This window comes from Myotis myotis, unplaced genomic scaffold (assembly GCF_014108235.1).
Source record: "Myotis myotis isolate mMyoMyo1 unplaced genomic scaffold, mMyoMyo1.p scaffold_m19_p_7, whole genome shotgun sequence".
NCBI classification, from domain to species: domain Eukaryota; kingdom Metazoa; phylum Chordata; class Mammalia; order Chiroptera; family Vespertilionidae; genus Myotis; species Myotis myotis.
In genome coordinates this window covers 2810928-2836748 of record NW_023416379.1, presented here as the reverse complement: position 1 = coordinate 2836748, position 25821 = coordinate 2810928, and the positions used below count along the sequence as shown (strand labels likewise).

The following is a 25821-nucleotide window of genomic DNA, read 5'->3' as shown; positions in this document are numbered from 1 at the left end:
TTATTCTTTTGAAATTTGACCTAAACGTTAAAATCCCAGAAAAGAAAATAATCGCATTTATAATAACCCTCCAAACCAGTTTTAAGTAAATTTTAAGTGGCCAAACAAAATATACAAATGAGGAAAGGAAGGGGCCTAGCTGTCCTCAGCTTCCTTAACACAGCACGGACCAAGACTGTCGGGATCACCCGGGAGCCGCTGGGGCCACGCCTCCCAGTTCTGACAGACACAACTGCAACAGCCGGGACAGGGAAATCATTCTTCTCCAGAGCAATCCTCCCGGAGGCAGCTGGGTAATAGGACACACTCCCCATTAGCAATATATATACATACATACACACATATATATATATATATACATACATACATACGTACATACATATATATACATACATACACACATATATATATATATATACAGAGAGAGAGAGAGAGGGAGAGAGAGAGAGGGAGAGACATCAATGATGAGAGAGAATCATGGATTGGCTGCCTCCTGCACACCCCCCACTGGGAATTGAGCTCGCAACCTGGGCATGTGCCCTGATCAGGAATGAAACCATGACCTCCTGGTTCATAGGTCAATATTCAATCACTGAGCCATGACAGCTGGGCCTGATTTTATATACTAAGCAGAACTGAAGGAGTAATAGGGACAAAAATAGATGAATTCTCTGGACAACTGGAGGCACTGCATGGCATCGGTACCCTATGTAGGAGGCGCTGACCATTTATTTCTGCTCCAGTAATTTTAGTGTTACAGAAATTAAAAACCACAGAAACTTCCCCAGCCATAACTATATATATATATAGTTATGCAAATTATGCAAATTAGCCAGGCATCACAACCGGCTCAGGAGGAGCTGTGCACGCAGGTGGGCGGGAGGGGACTGCGTGCTGCCCCCAGCCCCAGCGGACACGCACCAGGGGTGGGGGCGTGCTCCAAGGGGCCGAGGCGTGGCTTGGAGCACAACCCTGGTGGGTGGCGGCAGCAGCCCAGCGAAGCAGCCCTGGTCCCAGATGCCTGGGGGCAGCTGGAGCAAAGCAGCCTGCGTCCTGGGTGCCGGAGGGCAGCTGGTGCCGGCAGCCAGGGGATGGAAGGCCTATTTTTGCACGTATCTTCGTGCATCGGGCCTCTAGTGTACTTATAAAATTGGAAGACATATAGTCAGGAAAAAAATGTAAGTATTGGTAAAGCAAACTGCTTACCTCAGTGTGAAGAGAAAGCAATAGTTGTTAGCATGACCTGGTTATGAGTTACAGGTTACAGTCATCCCAATATATGTTTTAAGGATTTTCTTCATTACTTAATCGACTTCCTCTTCCTATGCCCACCTCTAAATCGTAAACCTCCAGCTGTTTGCTATAGCTGTTCCTGGAGTTACTTATGCTCAAATTAAGTATATACCGTGTATCTCCAAAACTGTATGCACACTTTGAATAATTATAAAGGCAATGTTAATTAAAATTCACTTCATTTTCAAAATGTAATAGAATCTACGGACATAGTGTAATTTTTTGAATACCTTGTATATATATTGTATGCACACATATGGATTCATATACTTCATTACAGTAACACATTTAAATAATAAAAATCTAATAATTCTCTCTTTAATAGTAACTATTGCATTTAACATGGGTGGTTTTGTTCTACCTTAACACTCACTAGTGGATATGTATAGGTTGACTATATTAGAAAACACACTTAATAACTGGAATAATTCCCAACAGTTCATCACAAGCAAAGAGCAGACTGCTAAATTACATCAGCCACCTTGAACTGATACTACAAATACTACAGTACGTAGCTCCTTAAATGGGATTATTACTGGGGCTGATTCACATCTAATTTCCGCCTTTATAGCATGGGATTTGACCTGCGGCACGTTTCACACCTCCCGGAACGGGGCGGGCACAGTGTTTGCCACGCCTCTCCGTTCCAGCGCAGAATCACAAGAGCTGCCACGAGCCAGGCGGCGTGTCCCTGAGGACACGGCTGACTTGGGCCTGGAGGTGCGGTCACCTTCCCCGTCCCGGTGGCAGCTCGAGCCACGTCCTCAGGCCTCTGCTTCCTCACTGTGTCTTGGCTCTAGGCCAGTTACTCCTTCAGGCTGTGGACGGGGCTGCTGTGTATGTTCAGTTTTGGGTTTGTGTGGCCAGAATGTGCCTCCCCCATTCTTCTCCCCAATTCCTCAGCCAGCTGTCGGGATAGAGGCCTTGCCTGACTGTGTTTCCTTGATGTGCCCCTATCTTTCCGCCTTCCCTCTTCTCATGGAGCTCAGATGAAGTGAACATACAGGATCTCTTTCTCTCTCTCTCTCTCTCTCTCTCTCTCTCCCTCTCTCCCTCCCTCCCTCCCTCCAGTCCAGGCTGGCATAGTTGTGGCTTTTATCTGAGATGATGGAATTCTAAACAGGTTCACATAATACAAGCCCATCTCATTTTTTCTATTTCCCAGTGAATAAATGGCTCTTTAGTACAAATGCATTTACTTTGAATATATTTGTTGCTTAATCCACAACTAAATGGACTCAAGACATACACTGTGTTCTCTGCTGTTGTCTGATACAGGAAGGACATCTTCATGTATCAAGTGCATTGCGCGTCTATGGATCAGTAAAGTAAGTACAGATATCCAAGCATAACCATTCATGCTAACAAATGTGAGTGAGCATAGAGGAGCCTAATTTTGGAGTTACAAATAAATTAAAGGGCACCATTGATCATTTACCTTCCCAAGAAGAGTTCAGCCTTTTCTACGATGTCTACACTCGCTACTGTTTTAGAAAAAACCCACAATAGTGTGAATTCCATTTTAGTAGCTGATGATTTTACTAGTAGTACAACAGTCAGTTGAATTAAAAATTAGCAGTGGTTGTAGAAACTATGAGAATATGAGTGCTCTTCACCAAATTGACTTCAAATGCAATGCTGAAAGTTACAGAGGGCAGGAGGCCTTGACCGAGGTGAGCCCTGCAGACCACTGAGAGCGGAATCTGTGTTTTGCAGGAGTGTGTTTCACCTCAGATCTGCCTCCCACTGGCCTGGGCTGCCCTCCCACGCACCGGACTCTCCTGGTCACTGGTCATCGTTTGACCTATGAAATCTACTCTACGTACAACTGGCTTCTCCATGATTACTTTTATAGCTGTTGCCAAGTATTACTATAATCTGATGGGCGTATTTAAAAACAGACACAAAGAAGTCTTACAATTGTCCAACAATTGCTGTTAGATGCCTTGATTAAAATGTAGTGAATTTTTTTTCCCTGGGCACAAATTTGCTCTTTACTGCACTATTTCTAGTAAATTACTTACTCAATTTTGTCATTCAAATTTTTAAATGAAAAGAAAATGTCTAAGGCTCTGAGTAAAAAGGGAAGATTAAGAGTGTCAGAATTATTCTGACTCAACGACTTTAGCCAAGCAAATCTTTATAAAACAGCTCAAATAGTATGAGCGTTTTACAAATGAGCTTTAAACATCTTTAATCTAAATCGCTCTTAACTTCTGAATACCTAGCAAACTGCCATTTGCAGCCTGAATACAAACATTCATGCTGGATTAATACGGAGAAATCTGGGCAAATCCGTGATTAATATATTTTTTCCAGTTTCCAATATCCATCTCTGTTTAAGGAAGGGGGTTAATGGATGCCACTGCAGTAATTTCAATATGAGATTAATTTCATTTTCCCATCATCACTGTCCTTCCCATCAGAACTGTCACTATTGCTAGCGTCTCTGGTTCATTATTTCCGTTTCCATCTACTCGTTTCACAGAGGAGAGAGCGCCCGGTGAACTCCTCCCGCTTTCCACCCCTCCTGGAAGCACGGGAGATCCTCTCTCTGTGCAGAGAAACACAGCAGGAGGGCAAACTCCAGCCGAGAGCCAAGGGAGTTTGAGGGCCTCTCTGGAAGTTACAGCTACAGCTTTTCTCCCTCTGCAGAACCATCAACACTGCCCACTGGAAAGGGGAATTGGAACATTCCAGAACAGCTGAGTGGCCTGCCTGAGGTCACTCAAACAAGTGACAACAGCAGGTCCAGCTGGATCCATACTGGCACTCCTCCGCCACACCCAGCCCGGGGGCACTGCCCACACACACCGCCGGGTCACCGTGACAACCGACTGGCTTCAGTGCTTGCTCAGATGATCCGCACAGGAAGTCAGGCAGGACAGGGCAAGGTGCAGCCTCAGCGCGGGTCAGGGCGGACATAAACACATAAGTAGCGACTGGACCGGATGCAAGCCAAGATGGAGTCAGGTTAGTAGGTTATTTTCACAGAGTATTTTAACTTCTTTCTGAAGGTCAGTGTTGTCTTTTTAGTGCAAATTTCCAGTATTATGTAAACAATACCAAGTTAACATAGAAAAGGTAAAGTTTGGAGGCTAAGTCATTACTAATTACAGGCAGTCCTCGGTTACGTGGGAGATCCGTTCCTGCAGCAACGAACTCGATTTTCGCGGTAAGTCGGAACCCACCTACATAAGCACCTATGTCACTCACATGGAGCACAGACACAGCAGTAATGAAGTGAAACAGTAAAAAAAAAATTTAAAAGAAAAATAATTCCTGACATTTACTTGTGATAAATAAATAAGAAACATAAAGCACATATGCACACACATCGAAATGAGAGAACTTTTTTTTTTTACAAATACTATAAATGGGAGATGGCAACGTAACCATGAAATGACCTAAGTAGAGTCCGATGTAACCCAAGGACTGCCTGTATATTTTAACTAGAGGCCTGGTGCACGACATTTGTGCATGGGGGGGGGGGGGAGGCCCCTCAGCCCGGCCTGCGCCCTCTTGCAGTCTGGGACCCCTGGGGGATGTCCACCTGCTGGCGGACATCCCCAAGGGGTCCTTAGCACTGCCACAGAGGCTCCCGCCACCACCGCTGCGCTTGCCAGCCATGAGCCCGTCTTCTGGCCAAGTGTGCCCCCCTGTGGGAGTGCACTGACCACCAGGAGGCAGCTCCTGCATTGAGCGTCTGCCCTCTGGTGGTCAGTGCGTGTCATAGCGACTGGTTGTTCTGCTGTTCAGTCAATTTGAATATTAGCCTTTTATTATATAGGATGTTTTCATGCAAAGAGGCAATATTATAAGGGAGTGAAATAATCTGGAAGAAGTAGCATTACTAACTTGCTTGTCTTAGTTATACATTTATACTGATCAGCTTCTTTTAGCTTGATGACAATAAATTAGTGGTTGGGAATGAATGTATGGACTCACCACTCTGCTCACAGTCACACTTATTTGTTACGGTGGAAATATGCTCATCCTTGAAGGGAATTAAAAAGTATGAGACACACTCTAAGTGCTATCTCTTCCTCCTCCCCCTCCCCAGCCCTCTCTCCACCCTGAACAGCAGAGCACTGACGTTGCAGTGGAAAGTGATGGTTACTGTGCTGCAGCAGCCCTGGATTTTCATGCATTCTGTGAATTTTCTGGAATTTCCAGAATGATGGCTATTCATCCAGATGGAAAGTGGGAAAAGATAGAGCTGGATGAAAACTTCCCAGGTGTAGCCGCACACTCAGCCTTGGAGCCAGGCCTGGGCTGGAGTCAGAGAACCTGGCTGATCGGCTGGTGACACGAGTCAAACCTTCGCCACACAGACTAGCACAGCGGTGTGGCCGCCTGGGAAGGCACAGCACTTGGAGCCAGAGGTTCCAGGTTAAAGTGTGGGCCGGCCACCCGTTAGCCTCGTCCCTGGGTGGACGTTTCAAATCTCCCACCCCGTGTCCTCCCCTGTGAGACAGAGAAAACACAGCCTCGTCTGCGCGGAGGGCCTGCTGGTGAGAGGAAGGGAAGCCCTGCCCGCAGCTGAAGAAGCCCAGGGCCTGCAGCAAGGAGCGCTCCAGCGGGGCTCTCAGTGGCGTCTGTGTTCTGTCCTCAAAGCCCAGAGGCACCTTAACATTTAAAGGAAAATAAGTAAAAGAGTATGTAACAGGCAGCAGCGAGCAGTTGAAAGTGGGTGGTAACAAAAGAAAACACAGAAGGACGTTGCAAGAGATTAACGGCTATTGATTTTCAGTCTAGTCGGTTGAAATCTGGTATATATATATATATGTATACACACACACACACACACACAAATATTTACTTTTTGGCTATACTGTCTAAAACTCCCAATAGTCTTTACAGTGGGACTCAACCAACCACTGGTTCTTAGAATCAACAGCATCTCCACTTTGGCCTAAAACAAAATCGACTTCTCTTGTCCCCCCAGTCGGATGTGCCCCCCCACCTCGAGTGGGAGATGTTCCCAGGTGCCGACGCTGGTTGAGGTCGGTCACCTGCCGGGTTTCCTCGGACAGTCCAGGGGCTGTCATCTCCACCTGACCCTTCGCAGCACGAATCCGAGCGTGTTTCCAGGCTCCCAGCGGCTGCTTTCACAGACGAATGCAAGTAGTAACCTCGCGTTGCTGGGTTAGTGAAGAAGTGCAGTTACTACGTACGCAGGCACATGGCCCACGTCTGTCCCTCCCGGAGCTGGGCCTGCACCATGGGGGCTGGGGCACACATTCCATGGTGCGCGCCCCTGACCAGCCCCCTGGGTGGGCCGCAGGCGTGCAGTTTTACCTGCGCCCGTCCCCTACATGGGCGGGAGCCGGGGCCGAATCATCCGTGTGCTCTGCTATTTCTTCCTCGGCCGTCACACTCTGACCGAGGCGCCGGGCTGAGGTCTCTGGCTGTAAGGCCGCCTTTTCCTGGGTCCCGGCGCGCTGGCCCACTCTGCGGGCGCTGGCTCCCGCCCACCTTCAGTGAGTTCACTTCCTCCGAGTTCACAGGGATGCCAACCTCGTGGTGAAGGTCACACACAGGTCAGCGTCACCGGGTTTGGAACACACGTGGATTTCAGGAAGGTGTCTGCAGCAGAATTACAGGTCAGTGTGGGGCTTGGAACACAGAACAGAGACGGCCACGCCCTCCTACCACACACGGAGCCAGGGAGTCCGCCTTGCCCGGCTGTGAACTCAGGAGCAGCCTCTATTCCGTCCCCGGAAGCGAGCACAGAGGTCATCCCTGTCTCCTTCGACGACACAGAAAAGGTGCAGCCATGTCTTGGCGATGTCAGCTCCCAACACGGACGGCCTCCACTCATCTCCTGGCTCTCCCAGCCGCACCGACGCGCTGCACATAACACTGACAACGCGCGGGAGCGGCTGTGGCGTTCAAACCGCCTATTAGCTTAGCCAGTTCCAACTCCACGGCACGGTACACGGTGGCAAAGAGCAAGGACAGTGTCTCAAGACGGGACGCTCAGGTTTTACCACTCACAATCCTACTGTGCTCCGGATGAGTGAGTTTTAAAGGGACTATGGCTTACGGCTTGTTCGTTCACATATTCATTCAACAAGCAAGCACTGGTGACACCATCTTCCCCGGAGGCCACACGGTGGCCAGGAGAGAGATTTAGCCCAGCAGCCCGGGTGTAAAGCTGGCCCCACACCTCCCTTCCGAAACGGTCCTCAACGAAGTACTTGGTTGCTCTGCGAACCTCCTTCCTCTCTGGCGTCAGAAGGGGGTGACAAGGTCACGTGTCTGCGGGACATGACAGTGCACGCCACAACTGTGGTTTCGTTTTCTTTCTCGCTCCTCGCCCGGCAGCGGGGACAGAGAGACGAAAAGGGCATGTTTGTCGTGGAAGAACACCCAGCGTGTGGGGCACACGCACACCCACCAACAGGCAAATAGCTCCGCGGCGCCCAGGGAGGAGGCGCGTCCTGCTTAGGACACGGCCGCGCACAGAGCGGGGGCTGCTCCGCACGGAGGTAAAGGAGGGCAGGGTCTCAGGCTGTTTGGTCACGAACGCACTGAATCGACGACGGTACCAATGACCGTGCTCCATGCGGCAACAGCGCCCCGGCCCCGGGTGGACGCCCGGGTATTTCGATGCCTCGAGTAGAGAAGCGGAAGCGTCCTTTTCTGTCCTACGTGCCCACACGGAGGAGCGCCTTTCGCGGTGACCGTGAGGTGTCCTCACCGCCCAGTGTCATGTCCCCCTGCCCAGGGCACCGGTCCTCTGGGTCCTAGGTCACTTTAGCTCCCCGTTATGTGTTACGGTGACCTGATCTGTTCCTGTGAGGACAGTGGGTGATGCGCTCCTCACCCCGCATCCTCACCCCGCATCCACGTGTGAGGCCGCCGGTCCCCGTGCCTCGGTCTCGCTTGTTGTCAGGGAGCATCCCTACCAGGAAGCCGTCTGCTGCCCAGGCAGAACCGCGCAGGGCCGTGTCCGCCCTGCTTGGCCACAATGACCAGAGGCGAGGGCAGGGCTGCCTTTTGTAATTCTCCAGCATATTCTCGGAGCTGGTGAGATTTAGAGACTTTCTAAGTCTTGCAAAATTAATTGAAATATGAGTTATGTTTCTAGAACTTCAGAGCACTATTTGGAAGTGAGCACTGTTTGCTGAACAGTGTTAACTAATTCCGAGACAAGTCACAACATTATTTAAAATCATGCCAGACGCCTTGCCGGCAGCAGCGGCCCCAGCGCGGCCCCAGCCTCCTCCTCGGAGATGCAGTCATTCAATGCGCAGCGTCTGCGTGCTCCTTTCAAAGAGCTGCACGAATCAGGAAAACAAAAAACCCACAGCTTTCCTTAAACCGATGCTCAGTTAGGGCAGTCCAAAGTTCCTATAGAAAAAATTAACAGAAAACACAAAATGCCAAACCGTATTGCTTCTCTTTTCTTCTATACGGCGCACATATACGTGTCCTACACATACACGTCGTATGTGTGGGTCTGCATACCACTTACACGAAGTTTAAGAAATACACAGTTGTTGGTAAATGAGAGTTGCATGCTGCTGTTTTTTTTTTTTCAAGTTTTCTATCAATTTTATTAGATTTTTATCACTTTTAAAAACGATTACTTTGAGAAGATTCCTGTAAATCTCCCAGAAAAGTTCTGGGGGCCTAGCTTCACACAGCACTTGCCTGGGCTAATGAGCTCCTAGGATTTGGTTACAGCAGTTGCTAACCCTGTCTGCACATTAGATTCACCGGGGGAGCTTTTAAAACGATTAAATAGCAAAATACCTGACACGTGGTAGCCGATCGATGAGTGGAAATTTATTCCTCTATTAGTCCTTCCGGCCCTGCTCTAGTTCCGCGTTCCCCAAGTGCCTACTGAGCGAACCTGACAGCAGAGCCCCTGACCCTGTGACCCCCAAACTTCCTGGCCGCGTCCGGGTTCTCTGCCCACCTGCCCGCCCGCAGGCCGAGAGTGTGGACCTCAGCCAGGGGCACTGGGTATCCGTCCTCTCTCGCCTGCAGGACGGTCTGGAACTGCTGCCAGCTCCAACCTCTGACCGCGCGCCCTGCAGCACCCTCCCAACGCCACCGCTCAAGTTCACGGGCCTCAGCTCCTCAGAGCCCTCCTCCCAGTCGGGGTCTCCTTGTCTCTGGAACCTCATCTCCATGCTCCCCAGCCAGAGACCCTCTGCTCCACCCGCACCCCCTTCCTGGGGTGAGAGAAGGCTTGGCGTGGACAGCGTTCCCCTTCTTTGTACGTCCCGATTTCCATGTCGCCTCCTGCGCACGTGCTGTCTTTTCTCGCGCCCGGCTCTCCCCCAGAAATGTCCCTCTCCCCGTCAGCCACGCTTCCCGCGGCCTTGTCACTTGCGTGAATGAGGAATGTGTAACGTTTGCAGGGAACGCTTCTGTAAGAGGTGAAGGCCAAATCGCCAGGGACCATGTGCCATTTGGCCCAGCACTTCATTTCTCCCGTGGTTATGTCTACATTTGTGGACACTCTTCATAAAACACATGGCCTGGGGGCAGCTGCTAGAGCATTCTCTGGATCCTGCCATAAATCCTGTCGTCTCCACAAGTTACCATCTCTCTTCCACAACAGTTCAGTGAGGAAGAGCAAAATATAACTTTGAAAATCAAAGCCACGCTCTAACCCAGTGGTTCTCAACCTTCTGGCCCTTAAATACAGTTCCTCATGTTGTGACCCAACCATAAAATTATTTTCGTTGCTACTTCATAACTGTCATGTTGCTACTGTGATGAATCATAATGTAAAGATCTGATATGCAGGATGGTCTTAGGCGACCCCTGTGAAATGGTCGTTCGACCGCCAAAGGGGTCGCGACCCACAGGTTGAGAACCGCTGCCCTAGCCGATTTGGCTCGGTGGATAGAGTGTTGGCCTGCTGACTGAAGGGTCCCAGGTTTGATTCCGGTCAAGGGCATATGACCGGGTTGCGGATTCGACCCCCAGTAGGAGGCGTGCAGGAGGCAATAGATCAATGATTCTCTCTCATCATTGATGTTTCTATTTCTCTCTCCCTTCCTCTCTGAAATCAATAAAAAAAATATTTAAAACAAATCAGAGCCAGACATGGAGAAATACCTGAGGCCAATGTGACTCTAACACTGTCGCTGCTCGTCACAAAGCAGTGACCCGTCTCCAGGAAAAGCGGCATCAGGTCGGGGTGCTGTGTGGTGTGGCAACACGTCCAGCCGACCGCTCTCCCCACCGGAGTCCACGTGGTAGCTGAAAATAGGGAATCTGCACGGGATCTAGGAAGAATGGCCCGTTTCACTTGAGATCAGCTGCCCTTTCGAGGGGGCACGGGCCTCCGGTAAAGGGCGGAGCCTGAAGCCACGGGTTCAGGAGCACCGACCTCCGCCAGGACCTTCCCAGCCACACGGCCTGGCTGTCCCCGCGGCCTCCTCCGCCGGGAGACGGCACATCGGAAAGACAGAGCTGTCTGTGCGGGCGCAGGCCTGCTGGGTGCGTGCTCCTTACATGACGGCGATTGTAAAACGGGGCTTGTCGTGCCAGGCAGCTGCGGGCGGCAGGACACCCTCTCTGCACACTGCCTCGGGCTGTGTGCGGCGGGCGGGCGGCCAGGTCAATTACACGGGGCCGCGAGGGAGATGAAGACAGATGGGCCTCGTTCTGAACAGAAGCGTCAGTAAAATGGAAACTGGGGACATATTAACGCGATGGCCAATTACTTAGGAGCGTGGCTGTGGCCAGGGCTGCAGAATGTATTTATATCGAGTCTTTCCAGAGAAAAGGAATGTTGTCATTAACAAGAACGAACGTGGAGGGAATGTAAGAAATAACCGGTGTATCTTCATTTCTGGAGAAAAACATTGCTCACGGGAAAGTTAGGGTGCTGTCACTCTCTTCTCACCTAAGAAATCGGACGTGTGGGGTAGAGTGCATTTGGGAGCGCTGGCCTGCGGTATCTCATCCTTGTTCATGTCAGGGAGCTGTCCGTTTCCCTGCCCACCGTGGACTTGTTTTAATTCTCCCACTCAGCCCCCTGCTCCTGCTGCACCTACAGCGCCTTTGTCACAGTGAAAGTGAGGCGCCCGGCAGCAGCGACACCGGGTCGGTGTGCAGACCAGCGAGGCTCGGAGGCGTTGCCTGTGTCTCGGGCTCAGGGCCACGCGTCTCCCGGAGACACAGCACACGCCAGAGCTGCGAGAAGTCCAGGCAGACACCCACCGGCTCGCAGCTCCCTGCGTGTCAGCCAGATTCTCCCGCCTCCAGTGGCAGAAGACAAGCCTGCCGGTGCGGTGGGAAGAGGGGACCGAGCCCTGACACATGCTCTGCGGCTCTGCTGTCTTTAGTGGCGATTAGTCAACTCAGACAGCGAAAGGATAAGGGACTCATCAAAAGCTGTGAGCAAAAACCCAAAGAGAAGAAATGCCACCGTAATTTCCCACCCGCTCGAAGGGTTGCTGCTAAAAAAAAAAAAAAAAAAAAAAAAAAAAAAAAAGTGTGGAGAATTTACATAAATTCTAGGACATGATCAATGTTCACTAAAACCTCAATAACAGCCAGACAGGACACAAACCTTACAAAAGCAATGGAAGTCAAATCCAGCTTCCCCAAGCTCATGGCCTAACAGGAGGTCATTAACTGATGCTCAATGAGTTATCGCAATGAAAATAAACAGTAGCTGATCTATGTCTCCATATTATTTATGTGGATAAGAAGGTGCCTAGAAATTTCTAAATGGCACAAGTCAATCAACCAGTGACTTAGTGACCAGTCACAAAATAAATCACTACGAAAAGGTACTAATAACATCTCTAACGTCAAAACGGGAGGAAGACCCCAGAGGTCTGGACGCATCTGTGCCGCTCTCTCTCATTCCATCCGCGGGACATACAGCAACGCCCCAAGTTCGCTGATGTCTGTCTGTCTACGTTTTCCACCATTTTTTACTCGGTCAGACAGTTATAAATTTCAATCCAACATAACGGGGAGGCACAGGATTAGCAGCAAACAGCTTTTCAGAGATCTCTGAAACCAGTCTTCCCACCTCTCCTTCACAGAAGGTTATTTCGTGCCATCCGCTCAGCCTTTCCAACATCGAGCACCTTCCCGGGGCCAGATGCTGGTCTTGGCTCTGGCGGGTCAACCATGAAGAAAATGGCGGAAATGCTGGCCCGCGTGTAGGAAGAGTGAGATGAGCTACGTAAACCTCGCGGGCAGAGAACGTGGGTCGGGAGGGCAGAGAGTAGGGTCCAGGTAGGGCGCGCTGGGCAGGCACGCTGGCTGGCTGGCTGGTGACAAGCAAACTGGCGAATTATGTGGGTACTGACCAGCCTGTGACTCTCCCGGTGACCGATTTAACCAGTAATTCCCGGGCCCTTGGAGCTGCTCACACAGGGGTGGGTGTGGTGTGTCTGTTGGAGTCGAGGGAACATCAAGCGTTCACTCGTGGCTGAAGTTACATCGCACGGCAGGTCCCTAGACCCGGGCAGTGGAAGCTGTGGGAACAGGTGCTACCATGCAAGTGTGCCCAGGGATGCTCAGTGCTCGCAGCCCAGGAACCCCTCTGGGAGATGTGACCCTGTTCCTTCTCTTCAGCCATATGTGGCCCATTACAGCGGCAGGAACCACTAGCACCAGGCCTTTCCTCGGTGCGTGCTTCCCACAGCCCGGGCAGTAAACAGGGCGCAGGCTAACTGACACCCAGAGGAGTCAGGTAACTCGGGAAGGGTCACATGAGTAACAACAGAGAGAACGGAGAGTTCAGCCTGTGTCTGATGAAGCCGATGCCTGTGTTTTAACCACTCAAATATGCGACTTCCTAAATCTATTTTTTTAAATGAATTACCATATGGCATTTCAACAGGAGAGGTTAACACTGAGGTGTCTGTTCATTTTCGGAGACAATGTGATGAGCGGCGAACCTGAGCTCTGGAGTTAAAGCAGTGGTTCTCAACCTCGGCTGCACATGAGAATCACCTGGGAATCGTTTTAAAATCCTGATTTCTGGGCCTCATCCTTCGGAAATTCTGTTTCTTTGTTCTGGGGTGGGGCCACAACATTAGTAACAAAGAGACTGAATTTCCGGAGGATGAGGCCCAGACATCAGGATTTTAAAAAGATTCCCAGGTGAGTTAAAGGATCTGGAATCGAATCCTTGTTCAACCAGCAGCAGCAGGTCACGCAGCACCCCGAGCCTCAGCAGGTCCGTTCATCAGCAGAGGATCCTCCTCCCGGGACTGCGGACAGCCGGGCAGGCCGGGGGCGCAGAGCACACAGCCCCGGCAGTGGTCCCTCCACTGTCCAGTCCACAATACGCTAGAGAGAACAGAGAAGGTCATTAAAGCACTAGGAAATCTTGAACTTTTTAAAGGACCTCTGAAAGAATAACATGAACAAAGGAAAATGAGAACAAACAATGCTTTTTTCCCTAAGTATACAATTATTCAGAGATTCTTTCTTTCTTTTTTTAATTAAAAATCATTGTCTTCCTGATTTTAAAAAATAAGGCCTGGCCCTCGCTGGTTTGACTCAGTGGATAGAACGTCGGCCTTGCGACCAAAGGGTCCGGGTTCGAGTCCAGTTCAGGGCACGTGCCTCGGCTGCAGGCTCCTCCCTGGGATCGGGCCCTGGTCGGAGGAGGTGGGGGGGGGGGGGGGGTGCGTGCAGGAGGCCACCAATCCATGCGTTTCTCTCACATCCATGTTTCTCTCTGTCTTCCCTCTCCCCCACTCTCAGAGGCTCAGTGGAAACACCCTCGGGGGAGGTTAGCAGCAACAACAAACGGCCGCCCGCAGCTCGCGACGAGCCCTTCCTGGCCTCCCCTTCCTCTTCTCCTTCCTGTAGAAGCTTCCCCGACGCACGCGGTGTTTGAAAGGGTCACCACCGACCGGTCAGCGCACTGTTCACAGACGAAGCCGCTGCGTGAGAGCCGCCCGGAGGGTGAGCCTGTGCGCGCGGGGGACAGAGAACAGGCCGGGGTCCCCGCCACCGTCTGTGCGCCCGGAGGGACCGGACCCTGTGTTGCTGTTGGTCTCCACAGTCCGCGACGTGCCATTTGTTGGGGAGACGGACGGGGCGCGATCCCTGCGCTGGGCGACTGGGAAGTGCCTGCTTCCTGAGCGCCCCGCGGCGGCCTGCGGCCACGGCACCGGGTCCGCGGAGGACCGGCGGGACAGACGGATATGCTAATCTCATTACGAAAAATTAAGCTTCATGAAGGGAATAAAAGCGATGCTACAGTCAAGAATAGCAGGGTGTCCCACCTAGAAAGAGTGAATAGGGAAGCAAGGCAGAGCTGAGTTATGGAGGGAAACTTGCATAACAAGGCCCCGGCTATGGGAGCAGAAAAGACAAGAACCTTCCAGGCAAAGGCAGCAGCAGGAACAGAATTCTGACGTCTGGCTCTTCCACAGACGGAAAACCAGACTCAGGGAGCACAGGAGGACTGGAGACAGGGACCAGGGCGGGGCATGGACTCAGGGAGCACGGGGGTGGGGGGGGCAGGGCGGGGCATGGACTCAGGGAGCACGGGGGTGGGGGGGGCAGGGCGGGGCATGGACTCAGGGAGCACGGGGGGGGGGGAAGGCGGGGCATGGACTCAGGGAGCACGGGGGTGGGGGGGGCAGGGCGGGGCATGGACTCAGGGAGCACGGGGGTGGGGGGGCAGGGCGGGGCATGGACTCAGGGAGCAGGGGGGGGGGAAGGCGGGGCATGGACTCAGGGAGCACGGGGGTGGGGGGGGCAGGGCGGGGCATGGACTCAGGGAACACGGGGGGGGGGGAAGGCGGGGCATGGACTCAGGGAGCACGGGGGTGGGGGGGGCAGGGCGGGGCATGGACTCAGGGAGCACGGGGGTGGGGGGGCAGGGCGGGGCATGGACTCAGGGAGCAGGGGGGGGGGAAGGCGGGGCATGGACTCAGGGAGCACGGGGGTGGGGGGGGCAGGGCGGGGCATGGACTCAGGGAGCACGGGGGTGGGGGGGCAGGGCGGGGCATGGACTCAGGGAGCAGGGGGGGCGGGGCATGGACTCAGGGAGCATGGGGGGGCGGGGCATGGACTCATGGAGCATGGGGGTGGGGGGGCGGGGCATGGACTCAGGGAGCACAGGGGGAGGGACCAGGGCATGGACTCAGGGAGCACAGGGGGAGGGACCAGGGCGGGGCATGGACTCAGGGAGCACAGGCGGGGGGGGGGGGGGGGCGGCGGGGGGGGGGGCGGTGGTAGGGGGGGGACAGGGCAGGGCATGGGACAGGGCAGGGCATGGACTCAGGGAGCAGAGGGGGAGGGACCAGGGCATGGACTCAGGGAGCACAGGGGCAGGTGGAGAACAGGGGACATTGCTCTGTAGGCCAAGACTATGACTTCGATCTCGGTCTAAGTGCAATGTAAGGTAGTAAAGAATTTTTATTAGGGAAAAGCAGAGATCCAATTCATGTTTTAAAAAGATGACCCCAGTCGCTACACAAGTGGGTGGCAAGAGAGAAAGCAAGGTTCCAGGAAAAGGATTCTCACAGTAACACAGACATTCAAGATGTACTCTGACGCTAACCCAACCATTTTGTGGATGAACTGGATGTGGGGTGTGGGAGGGGAGAATGGGAAATCAATCGGGCTTTATTTCAGTGATCACGCACAATGAGGCGTCACTCACGGACACAGAGAGGATTCGTGGAGAAATGGGTTTCCAGGGGGAAGCAAGAGCAAGGTTGTGAACATATTAAGTTTGAGATGTTCCAGAAACATCCACGTGGAGCTGTCAAGCACGTAATGTGGATAAATGAGAAAGGGGCGCGGAGGGGAGATCCAAGTTAGAGATACAGATTTGGGAGTTATGAGCATATAGATGGTTTTTAAAGCCATGGGAACGTGATGTAAAGAGAAGGCGACGAGAACTCGGTGCCACGCTATGAGGAACTTGGAAGGTGGTCAGATGCAGACCAGAAAAGGCATAACACAACAATGGAAATCTATGCATTACAGGAGCCTCTAAGTCCCTATAGCCTTTTAACATACTCTCTGGGTGCTGCTCTTACTACACATGTTGTTTCCTTAAAATATATTTTTATTGATTTTAGAGAGAGAAGAAGGGAGAGGGAGAGTGAGAGAGAAACACGGATCAGTTGCCTTCCTTATGTACCCCAACCTGGGACTAAAGCCACAACCCAGGCACGTGCCCTGACGGGGAATCAAACTGCAACCTTTTGGTGCCCAGGGCAATTCTCAACCAACTGAGCCACACCGGCCCGGTCTACAAAGGGTTTATTTGGCGGCTTGATGACTGAAGAGCACTCTTCCTCATTGTCAGTATCACCCCATCATCTTTAGTAACCAGCTACTGTTCTGTGCGTGCTCTGTCCACTGAGCCAGACCGGCCAGATGCTCTATCCACTGAGCCAGTTCCTTACAGGTCCTCCTTAGCAATCAGGGACACACCCCGAGCTGTTCTGCCATCAGGCACTTCAACAGAAATTAAACAGGAGACGATGCTCCGCGCACATGAGGAGGCAGGCCATGGCAGGAAAACCAGGACTCTGACGATCTAGGCTTGTCACACTGGTGTGACCCAGCTGTGACCAGGACTGGCCTCTCATGAAATGAGTTTTCTGACCAAGTGTAACAGCGAGCCTGAGGAGCAAAGCCAACGAACGCTGAGACCACTGTCATTCAAGTTTTGTTTATATTTGTATGTATTTCCTTACAGATTAACATGATGACAGAAAGGGCTGGACATGCTTCTCAGCTTCATTAACAGTGACTCCCTTCCTCGATTAAACTCATTTAGAGGATAGATTTAGGTTTAAAAGATAGCATTTCCTTATGTGAAAGACCATAGATGATTCTTGGTGTCTGAGTGCAGTGAAAACCTTTAAACAAGTTTTTACTTGATTATGTTAGCCACATAACTAGCAATTATGTATATATATTCATACATATATATTCTCATATGTATTTATATATATACACCAATATATACATATGTACATATATAATCTTGGGTTAAAAATCACAGTCTAACATTATGTTCATAATTATTTCAAAAGAGCAGCCATGCAGTTCGCTATAGGTTCATAAAGGGTGAGCACATGATTCCAAATTAGAAACAGGAATGTCTAACCCAGGGGTGGGCAAACTTTCTGACTTGAGGGCCACAATGGGTTCTTAAACTGGACCGGAGGGCCGGAACAAAAGCATGGATGGAGTGTTTGTGTGAACTAATATAAATTCAAAGTAAACATCATTACATGAAAGGGTACGGTCTTTTCTTTTTTAGTTTTATTCATTTCAAACGGGCAGGATCCGGCCCACGGGCCATAGTTTGCCCACGGCTGGTCTAGTCAATGCCATAATAAACATCCAGAAGTCAAAGAAGGGCGGAGCCCAAGCAGGTGCTGCCTGCAGCCTGGTCCTGTCTTACATTTTACAAACAGAACATCACGATCCTCAGAAATCCAGCGACTGTCAATGAAGGCACAGGTCCAGTGCCCACAAACACGACTCACGGCCACCCTCACGCCCTCCCAGTGCCCCGTCCACGGAGACGCACTGCCCTCTGATTTTCACACTCGTTACGTCTCTGCCATAAGTCGCAGCTGCACACCTGCGTTACCCACCTGGCACAGATGTCAACCGCCCACGTCTGTCCATTCGGCTTCATCAGTGTGCACTCAGATATCTCACTGGCATGAATAAGAGGCCCTCAATTAGAGCCCAGAGGGAGAAGCAAACAGGTAATGATAAACACCCAAGTGCTCAGTGAGAGCGCTGCCCACTGGGTAACTAGGCACCAACACAGAGGAAGAATGAGGATGGTAACAGAGCATTTCCAGGTACCAGAGGAGACGCTCTAAGAGGGGGATGCCTGGTTTGAGCCCTAGCTGGCAGGTGTTTAACCAGATGGGATGAGGAAGAGGACGGCTGTGTAGCAGATTGCCACCAGGGGCAGGGCTGGAGGCTGAGCCAGGATGGCATCGATAATGCAGCTGTCTGGGCTACAAAGCCATCTGCCTGCACTTGACCTCAGCCGAAAGGCCGAGACCTGAGCGCAGGAAGCCAGGGATGGAGCTGGCTGGCTGGCTGGTGGGCTGCAGGGCCTTTCTCTAAGGACTGCGGGCGTTCTTGTGGGCAGTGGTGGCTATTGCAGCAGTTTCCATCCGGGACCGCCAGGGTCATTTTTTGGTCATTTCATGGCACCTTCAGAACAGACCAACTCACAGAGACAGGGGCAATGTGGTAACACTGACTTCAATCTAGAAAATTAAAGTAGATCTAAAATAGGTAGGATCCCAAATACCTCCTGCTTCCAATACTTTTCTGGGAAAAGGGAGATTATTGGTCAGGAAGCGCCAGCCGCTGCCTCCCCAGGTCATTTCCCCCTGCCCGGGTGCTCACAGCCCCCCACCCCTCCAGCCTGAACCCTGGCACCTTCACTTTGGACCTAGTCCTCCACAAGCTCCTTTACAAACGGTCGCATCTGTGCCATCTGTGCCTTGGGATGCCACGCGGGTTCCTCAGAGGTGGAAACAGAGCCTAGGGCGGCCTTCAGGGAGCCATGCCGAAGACGTTACGTTTCCCGGAAAAATCCACTTCCTGACTTACTCCTTAGTTACCGCTCAGAGTTAAAGCGCTCAGTGTTACTGCGCCGGCTTGGAGGCCACCGCAGAGCAGACAGGCCGGAGGAATCTCTGGCTGCATAACGCCCCCCCGCCCCAGGCTCGCACCAGGGGACCCGAGGGGGTCTCCGCCTGCCCGCCCCGATGGTCACGGGTGGCCGGACACTTCACCGTGGTCACAGGCAGAGGCGGAAACATCGCTGGGGAAACAGCACTGCCTGCTCCTTTCCGAGGCCCGTAGTCACCTACCAAGTGTCCTATCCGAGAGAAATACTATCAATTCTATTGAAAAGCAGAATTACAGGAATCCTACTGGCTCTTTCAATAAAGTCAACCATGGAATCATGGGTTATATTTGCTACATAGACAGACGTTACCTATCGGTTTATTTAAAACGTTTATGGAGAGTCCAGCCCGCAGCCCCCAGCAAGCGCAGTGCTCCCAGGGCTCTCCACAGCGCACCCTGGCGGCCAGCCCGCGACGCCCACCTCCCAGGGCCACGCCTCTCTGTGCCGGCTGCCCCAGCCCTCAGCCCCCAGCCCCCAGCCCCCTGGGCGGAGCCTAGGCCTGAGCTGCGGGGGCCCAGCCAAGGGAGCTGGAGGGGCTCCCCCAGGGAGAGCGTGCACCTCCTCCCCAAAATGCCCGGAAGGAAGGGACGGAAGGGACAGAAGCCATGCGCGCAGGAGAGCGGGCGCTGGAGGGCGGAGGGTGGAGGGCGCAGGGCCAGGAAGGGCATGTGTGGCGGGACGGCCTCGAGGCGCCGGGCGGGCCGTTTGCTGAGCGTTCGACCGGGTAACGGCTGCCCGCCGGAGTCCGCGGTGCCACCACCGCCATGGGCTGCGCCCCGAGCGTCCACATTTCCTCCGAGGCCCCGGGTGCGTACCTGGGCGGCAAAGAGGAGGAGGATGCGCAGAACCCCTGGGCACTGCTGCAGGGCGCCACCCTCCCCTCGGACCCCTACCTGCCTCGCGGCGAGATACCCGCGTCGGACGTGCAGTTCGGCCCCATGAGGTTTCACCCGGACCAGCTCCAGGTGCTGCTGGCGTTCAGCAAGGACGATAACCAGTGCAAGGCCTTCCGCCAGGCCTGCGACCAGGCCGGGTTCAAGTGCACGCTCACCAAGGAGATGCAGGCGGTGCTGACCTGCTTCCTGTCGGCGCACCACGACATCGTCATCCTGGACCACAGAAACCCCCGGCAGCTGGACGCGCGGGCGCTGTGCAGGGCCATCCGATCGTCCCAGGTTTCCGAAAACACGGTCATTGTCGGGGTGGTGCGCCGGCGGGACGGGGAGCTGCCGGTGATGCCCCTGCTCACCGCCGGCTTCACCAGGCGCTACGTGGAGGACCCCAGCCCCCTGGCCTGCTACACGGAGCTGCTGCAGCTGCAGTTCGGGGAGGTGCGGTCCCAGCTGAAGCTCAGGGCTTGCAACTCCATCTTCACGGCCTTGGAGAAAAGCCAGGACGCCGTGGAGATCACAGGCGAGGACCACCTGGTGCAGTACGTGAACCCCGCGTTTGAAACGACCGTGGGCTGTGACTCTCATGAGCTGGTAGGGAAGGAGTTAGCCAAACTCCCTGTGGGCGAGAAAAAGTCCGAGTTGTTCCAGACGATCAATTCATGCATCACCGAGGGCAAGGAGTGGCAGGGCGTCTACTGTGCCCAAAACGGAAGCAACACCCAGCAGAACGTGAAGGTCATCCCGGTGAGCGGGCAGGGAGGGAAAATCAGACACTATGTGTCCATCATCCAACTGAGCAATGGGAAGAGCAAGGCCGGCCTGCAGTCCGACTCGCTCACAGACAGCCAGGTAGGGAAACTGAGGGACAGGAGGCTAAGCTCCAGGGCCAGTGAAATGGCTGGCCAGAGGCGCCACTCCTCGCTGGCCCGGATCCAGTCGGTGGCCATGGAGGCGCCCATCACCAAGGTGATCAACATCATCAGTGCCGCCCAGGAGAACAGCTCCGTGCCTGTGACGGAAGCCCTGGACCGGGCGCTGGAAATTCTGAGAACCACGGAGTTATATTCCCCGCAGTTCGGGGCAAAGGATGAGGATCCTCACGCCAATGACCTCCTCGGGGGCCTGATAGTCAATGGTCTGCGAAGGCTCTCTGGGAACGAGTACGCTCTTTCAGCCAAAAACCTCCCGCGAGCGTCCAGCAGCATGACCGCCCCCCTGCCCCTCCAGGACGTACCGAAGCAGATCGCCGAGGCCCTGGAGAACGAGGACTCCTGGGAATTTGACATTTTTGAACTGGAGGCTGCCACGCAGAAAAGGGCTTTGAGTTATCTTGCTATCAAAATCTTTTCCCGCTTTGGCATCTGTGAATTCTTAAAGTGCCCGGAGCCAACCATGAGGCTGTGGTTGCAGATGATCGAATCCACTTACCATTCCTCTAACCCCTACCACAACTCCAGCCACGCGGCTGACGTGCTCCAGGCCACCTGCTACTTCCTGTGCCAAGAGAGGATAAAGCGCGCTTTAGATTCGGTGGACCAGGCCGCCGCCCTCATCGCAGCCGTGATCCACGACCTGGACCACCCGGGGAGGACCAACCCCTTCCTGTGCAACTCGGGCAGCGAGCTGGCCATCCTGTACAACGACTTCGCGGTGCTGGAGAGCCACCACGCGAGCCTGGCCTTCCAGCTGACACTCAGAGACGACAAGAGCAACATCTTCAAGAACATGGAGAGGAGTGACTTTCGGACGCTGCGCCAGGCCATCATCGACATGGTGTTGGCCACGGAGATGACCAAGCACTTCGTGCACCTCAACAAGTTTGTCAACAGCGTCGTCAAGCCCTTGGCGGAGCTGGAGGAGCGCGAGGAGACGGATGCAGTGCGAGCGGACATCAACACGATGCTCAGGACTCCAGAGAACCGGACGATGATCAAGCGCATGATGATCAAGTGCGCCGACGTGTCCAACCCCTGCCGGCCCTTGGAGCAGTGCATCAAGTGGGCCTCACGCATCTCGGAGGAGTATTTTTCTCAGACCGATGAGGAGAAGCGGCGGAACTTACCTGTGGTGATGCCCGCTTTTGACAGAAACACCTGCAGCATCCCCAAGGCCCAAATGTCCTTCATCAACTACTTCATCATAGACATGTTCGACGCGTGGGACAGCTTTGTGGACCTGCCAGTGCTGCTGCACCACCTGGACAACAACTTCAGGTACTGGAAGCAGCTCGACGACATGAACGTGCGGGGCTCACGCCCACCCCTGGTCTAGGACACGGAAGGGCCCCTGTGCAGAAAGCACTCTACTCGCCACTGTCCTTCGCCAGCGACTCTGCCAGTGAAAAGAAATGAGAACGGAACACTTGTTTCGTAAGATTTTATCGGTGACTTCTCCAAAACGTTGCCTTATTTTGTAGAGTGTTTAGACCAAATATTCTCGTGGGGAAAAACAGCAAACGGGGGATATTTACTAACTTGACTTTTTTGAAAAGGTACCCACGTTCAGTGGTAATGTATAATTCCAGATCTTTATGGAAGTTCTGTACCTGCACACTTTCAATAAATGTAACACCATTAAAAATGACATGTGAGGACATATCAAAGCACTTGTCATTTCATTTTAAACTTAAAAAGTGTTTACAAAATATTTATGGAAACCTGTATTTCCAGTGGCTGTGCAACTGGCCTCGCACAGCTATGTGACCTGAAATAACGTGTTTTGTGCCCCACCCCCGCCCTCAAGACCTCCCCCGCCCCCATGCGATCTGCTCATGAACAACCAACGCTATGCACATTTAACAAAAGGCGATGCTAACGTTTCGCTGAAATCCTAATTGTCGGACATAACGACTATAGATTCTCTAATAAATGGCCCTTTAATTGCTCACCTTTCTCAAAATCATCTCTCTGAACTTTACTGACAATTACTGACATTGCCTGCTGGGTGCTTCCTGTAAATATCTATACAATCTCCACACAGACCCACAGTAGTCTCCGCTCAGCTCCACTCAGTTTTGCATCCTAAGGGCCGTAAAACACAAACCCTGATGATACTACCCCTCTCGGTGGAGATCCTTTCGGTTCCATTGTTTCCATGACGAAGTCCAACTTCCCTGTGGAGAGCACGAGACCACGAATGACCTGAACCTCCCCTGTGTCTTCAGCCTACACCCCTGTGGGTGCTGCAGCCCCGTTTCCAGGGTCCCAGATACCTCACCGTCTCACCTCCATGCCTTTGCACACACAGTTCCCTCTACTGACTCACTCTTAAAGCCCAACAGGAAGGAGCGATCCTCCCAGAAATGTTTGGAGAGCTACGCACAATTATTAATAAAAGTCAAACTAAAATAGCATGCTACCCAGAAATACTGAAACATAAGCCGGGTGTGGGACCTCGGGACACAGCCACCAACTGGAACAGTGGTAAGCGCTGGACAGAGACACAGCGTTACCTAGTGTGAGACAGTCACACTGAACTGGAACCCCACAGATTTTCTTAGATAATCACAGCTTTTCTTTAAGGAATGGACTACTTCCTCTTCATCTTGGCTAAGAGGAGAATGGAGACAGGATTTGACAGCTCCCAGGGCATCTTAGTAACTAAAGATTTACCACCAGTTTGTGGGTTCAGTTTCAATACATGCCTGTCACTTCTACACATGACCCTAAAAGATAAAACATAACAGGAAAAAATGATGACCGTTTTTACTACCCAAATCTTTAAAATGTCAGTGAACCAAAACGCACACAAAGACTTCCATACAAATGAAGAAACAAATCACCAAGTAGAAAAATAGTCATAACCGAGGACAGAGCCATGTCGGTATAAATAGCTTTGCCAAATTTACATAAAATGATAAATACACAAACAAGCAAAGGTACGGACAGATAACTTAAAAAAATAAAGATGATCAATAATATAATGAACGACATAGAAAAGAATCTCAGTTTGACTTGTAAAATGTGCAAAGACTAAAAGGAAGCCACCATCAGTGTCCATGAGGGTCTGCAAACATCTCCCCACCCCCACCCCGATCCCGCGGGTGGGAACATAAACGCCCGTTCAGCAGGCCATGGGTTTCAAATGTGCGCTGAAGGCATAAACACGCTCTTCAAACCTGCATTCGCTCCCAGGATGGTACCCAGAGGAAAGACGTAGATGAATAAAGTACTATTTACTCATGAAAAATATAATCCCAATCCAAACCTCAATCCATTATTAAGTGAAAACTATACACACAACAGTATTACATAAGCCTCTGTTTTGAGTGAAAATAGAACAGGTGCCTGTTGGGAGAGGTCCAGACAGTGGGTTCCGCATCAGAAGTGTGACGGTGGCATCACGTGCATGTACACATGAGTGTCATGTTTATTATTCTTTTTACACTTTCTACCTTTTGTACATATTTACGCAAAGTATAAATTTTCTGTAATCGGCTGACAGCACTGTTTTTAAAATAAAGATTTTGTTTTGCGGACAATAAATTTAGGATAATTATATATGGAGTAAGAAAGCAATGCATCCATGGAAAAGAAAGAGTCAGCTTTAAATTACTGATCACATATTCTGTTTGTTCGTCACTTAGAATATTTTTTTCAAATGGTTTCAATATAGTAAAGCCTTAAACGGCTGGCCCCACGCACTCTTCATTTGTTTTTTCACACACAGTGTATTTTAAGGGCTGCTCATCTGATTGCATTCCTTTCATTTAAAGTCATCTCATCAAAATGCAAAATTCCTAAGAGCTGTTTTATCTCCAAAAACCCCACATTTAAGTCTAATTTATGTCTTATATTTCTTAGTAAACGGAAAACACATTTTACTAAAAGTCAATGAACTTAAGCTGTAAAAGGCCAAGGCTGACGGAGAAGTGAAACGCCACGAGAATAAAAAGCCCCCGGCCTTCAGCTCTTCCCCACAAGCTCACTCCCCTGCAGAAGGCCCTCCATCAGCGGCAGCACGCCTGCCCCACCGCCCTCACGCTTCCTCAGCCCCTGAGTGAGTGAGGAGCCTGCTCATGGGCCTCACGCTTCTCCAGACCCGGGACCCACAGGGGTGATCCCAACCTCGCCCTTCCCCGCCCCTCAGTGCCCGCCTCGGTGTTTCCTCAGCACCCCTTCCCGACGGGGTCCTGCGGGTGGACCTCAGCCTTACGCTCTGCTGGAGGTCTGCCCCGCCTGCCCTGCCCCTGAGGGTGCTCCAGGAGCTGAGCGTTCCGGCCTCCTCCCAGGCTCTGCCTCTGCCCAGGGCCTTCCCCAAAGCTCCTGCTGTCCTGCACCTGGAACCAACGCCCGTCCTCCCTGCCGTGCCTGCCCGCTCCTCCAAATCCTGTGACTTCAAGTCCAGCCAACCTCTTGCTAATTTCAAGGCTCTGACACCACACTTGCCGGTTCCTCTACCTAGAACAGTGGTTCTCAACCTTCTGGGCCTTTAAATACAGTTTCTCATGCTGTGACCCAACCATAAAATTATTTTCGTTGCTACTTCATCACTGTCATGTTGCTACTGTTATGAATCGTCATGTAAATATCTGATATGCAGGATGGTCTTAGGCGACCCCTGTAAAAGGGTCGTTCCACCGCCAAAGGGGTCGCGACCCACAGGTTGAGAACCGCTGACCTAGAGCATCCTTTGGACTCTTTGGTCGACCAGGCCTAGTAATGCCCAGGTTCCTTCAAGACCAAATTTCAGCATTTCTTCCCCAGTGACTTCTAATCCCTCTAGGAAACTAGGTGCCCACTTCCTTCTCTGGGCAAAACGCACACATATTCTCTCTCTCTCTCTCTCTCTCTCTCTCTCTCTCTCTCTCTCTCTCACACACACACACACACACACACACACACACACACACACTTATCTGGCTTATATTGTAACTGCTTGTTTACATGTCTTTCTTCTCTAAGCTCCTTAAGGGAATGCCATACCTGAGTTGTCTATATACACCCAATACCTCCCCTAGGTCAGCAGTAGCCCACACCACAGTCT

General features: G+C 52.1%; 2 protein-coding genes across 4 annotated transcripts in view; one reads left to right on the top strand and one right to left on the bottom strand.

Annotated features, from left to right (window-relative positions):
• Positions 1 to 25821, bottom strand: part of PRKN (parkin RBR E3 ubiquitin protein ligase) — a 530440-nt gene that overhangs the window by 409924 nt on the left and 94695 nt on the right. The window lies entirely within an intron of this gene.
• LOC118659838 (high affinity cAMP-specific and IBMX-insensitive 3',5'-cyclic phosphodiesterase 8A-like) lies at positions 19855 to 22107 on the top strand. The gene has a single exon (XM_036316336.1). The coding sequence runs from the start codon at positions 19882 to 19884 to the stop codon at positions 22105 to 22107; it is 2226 nt and encodes a 741-aa protein (XP_036172229.1). The 5' UTR covers positions 19855 to 19881.

Coding starts and splice junctions, on each gene's coding strand:
- LOC118659838 (XM_036316336.1), top strand. CDS start 19,882: ATGAGGTTTCACCCGGACCAGCTCCAGGTGCTGCTGGCGTTCAGCAAG.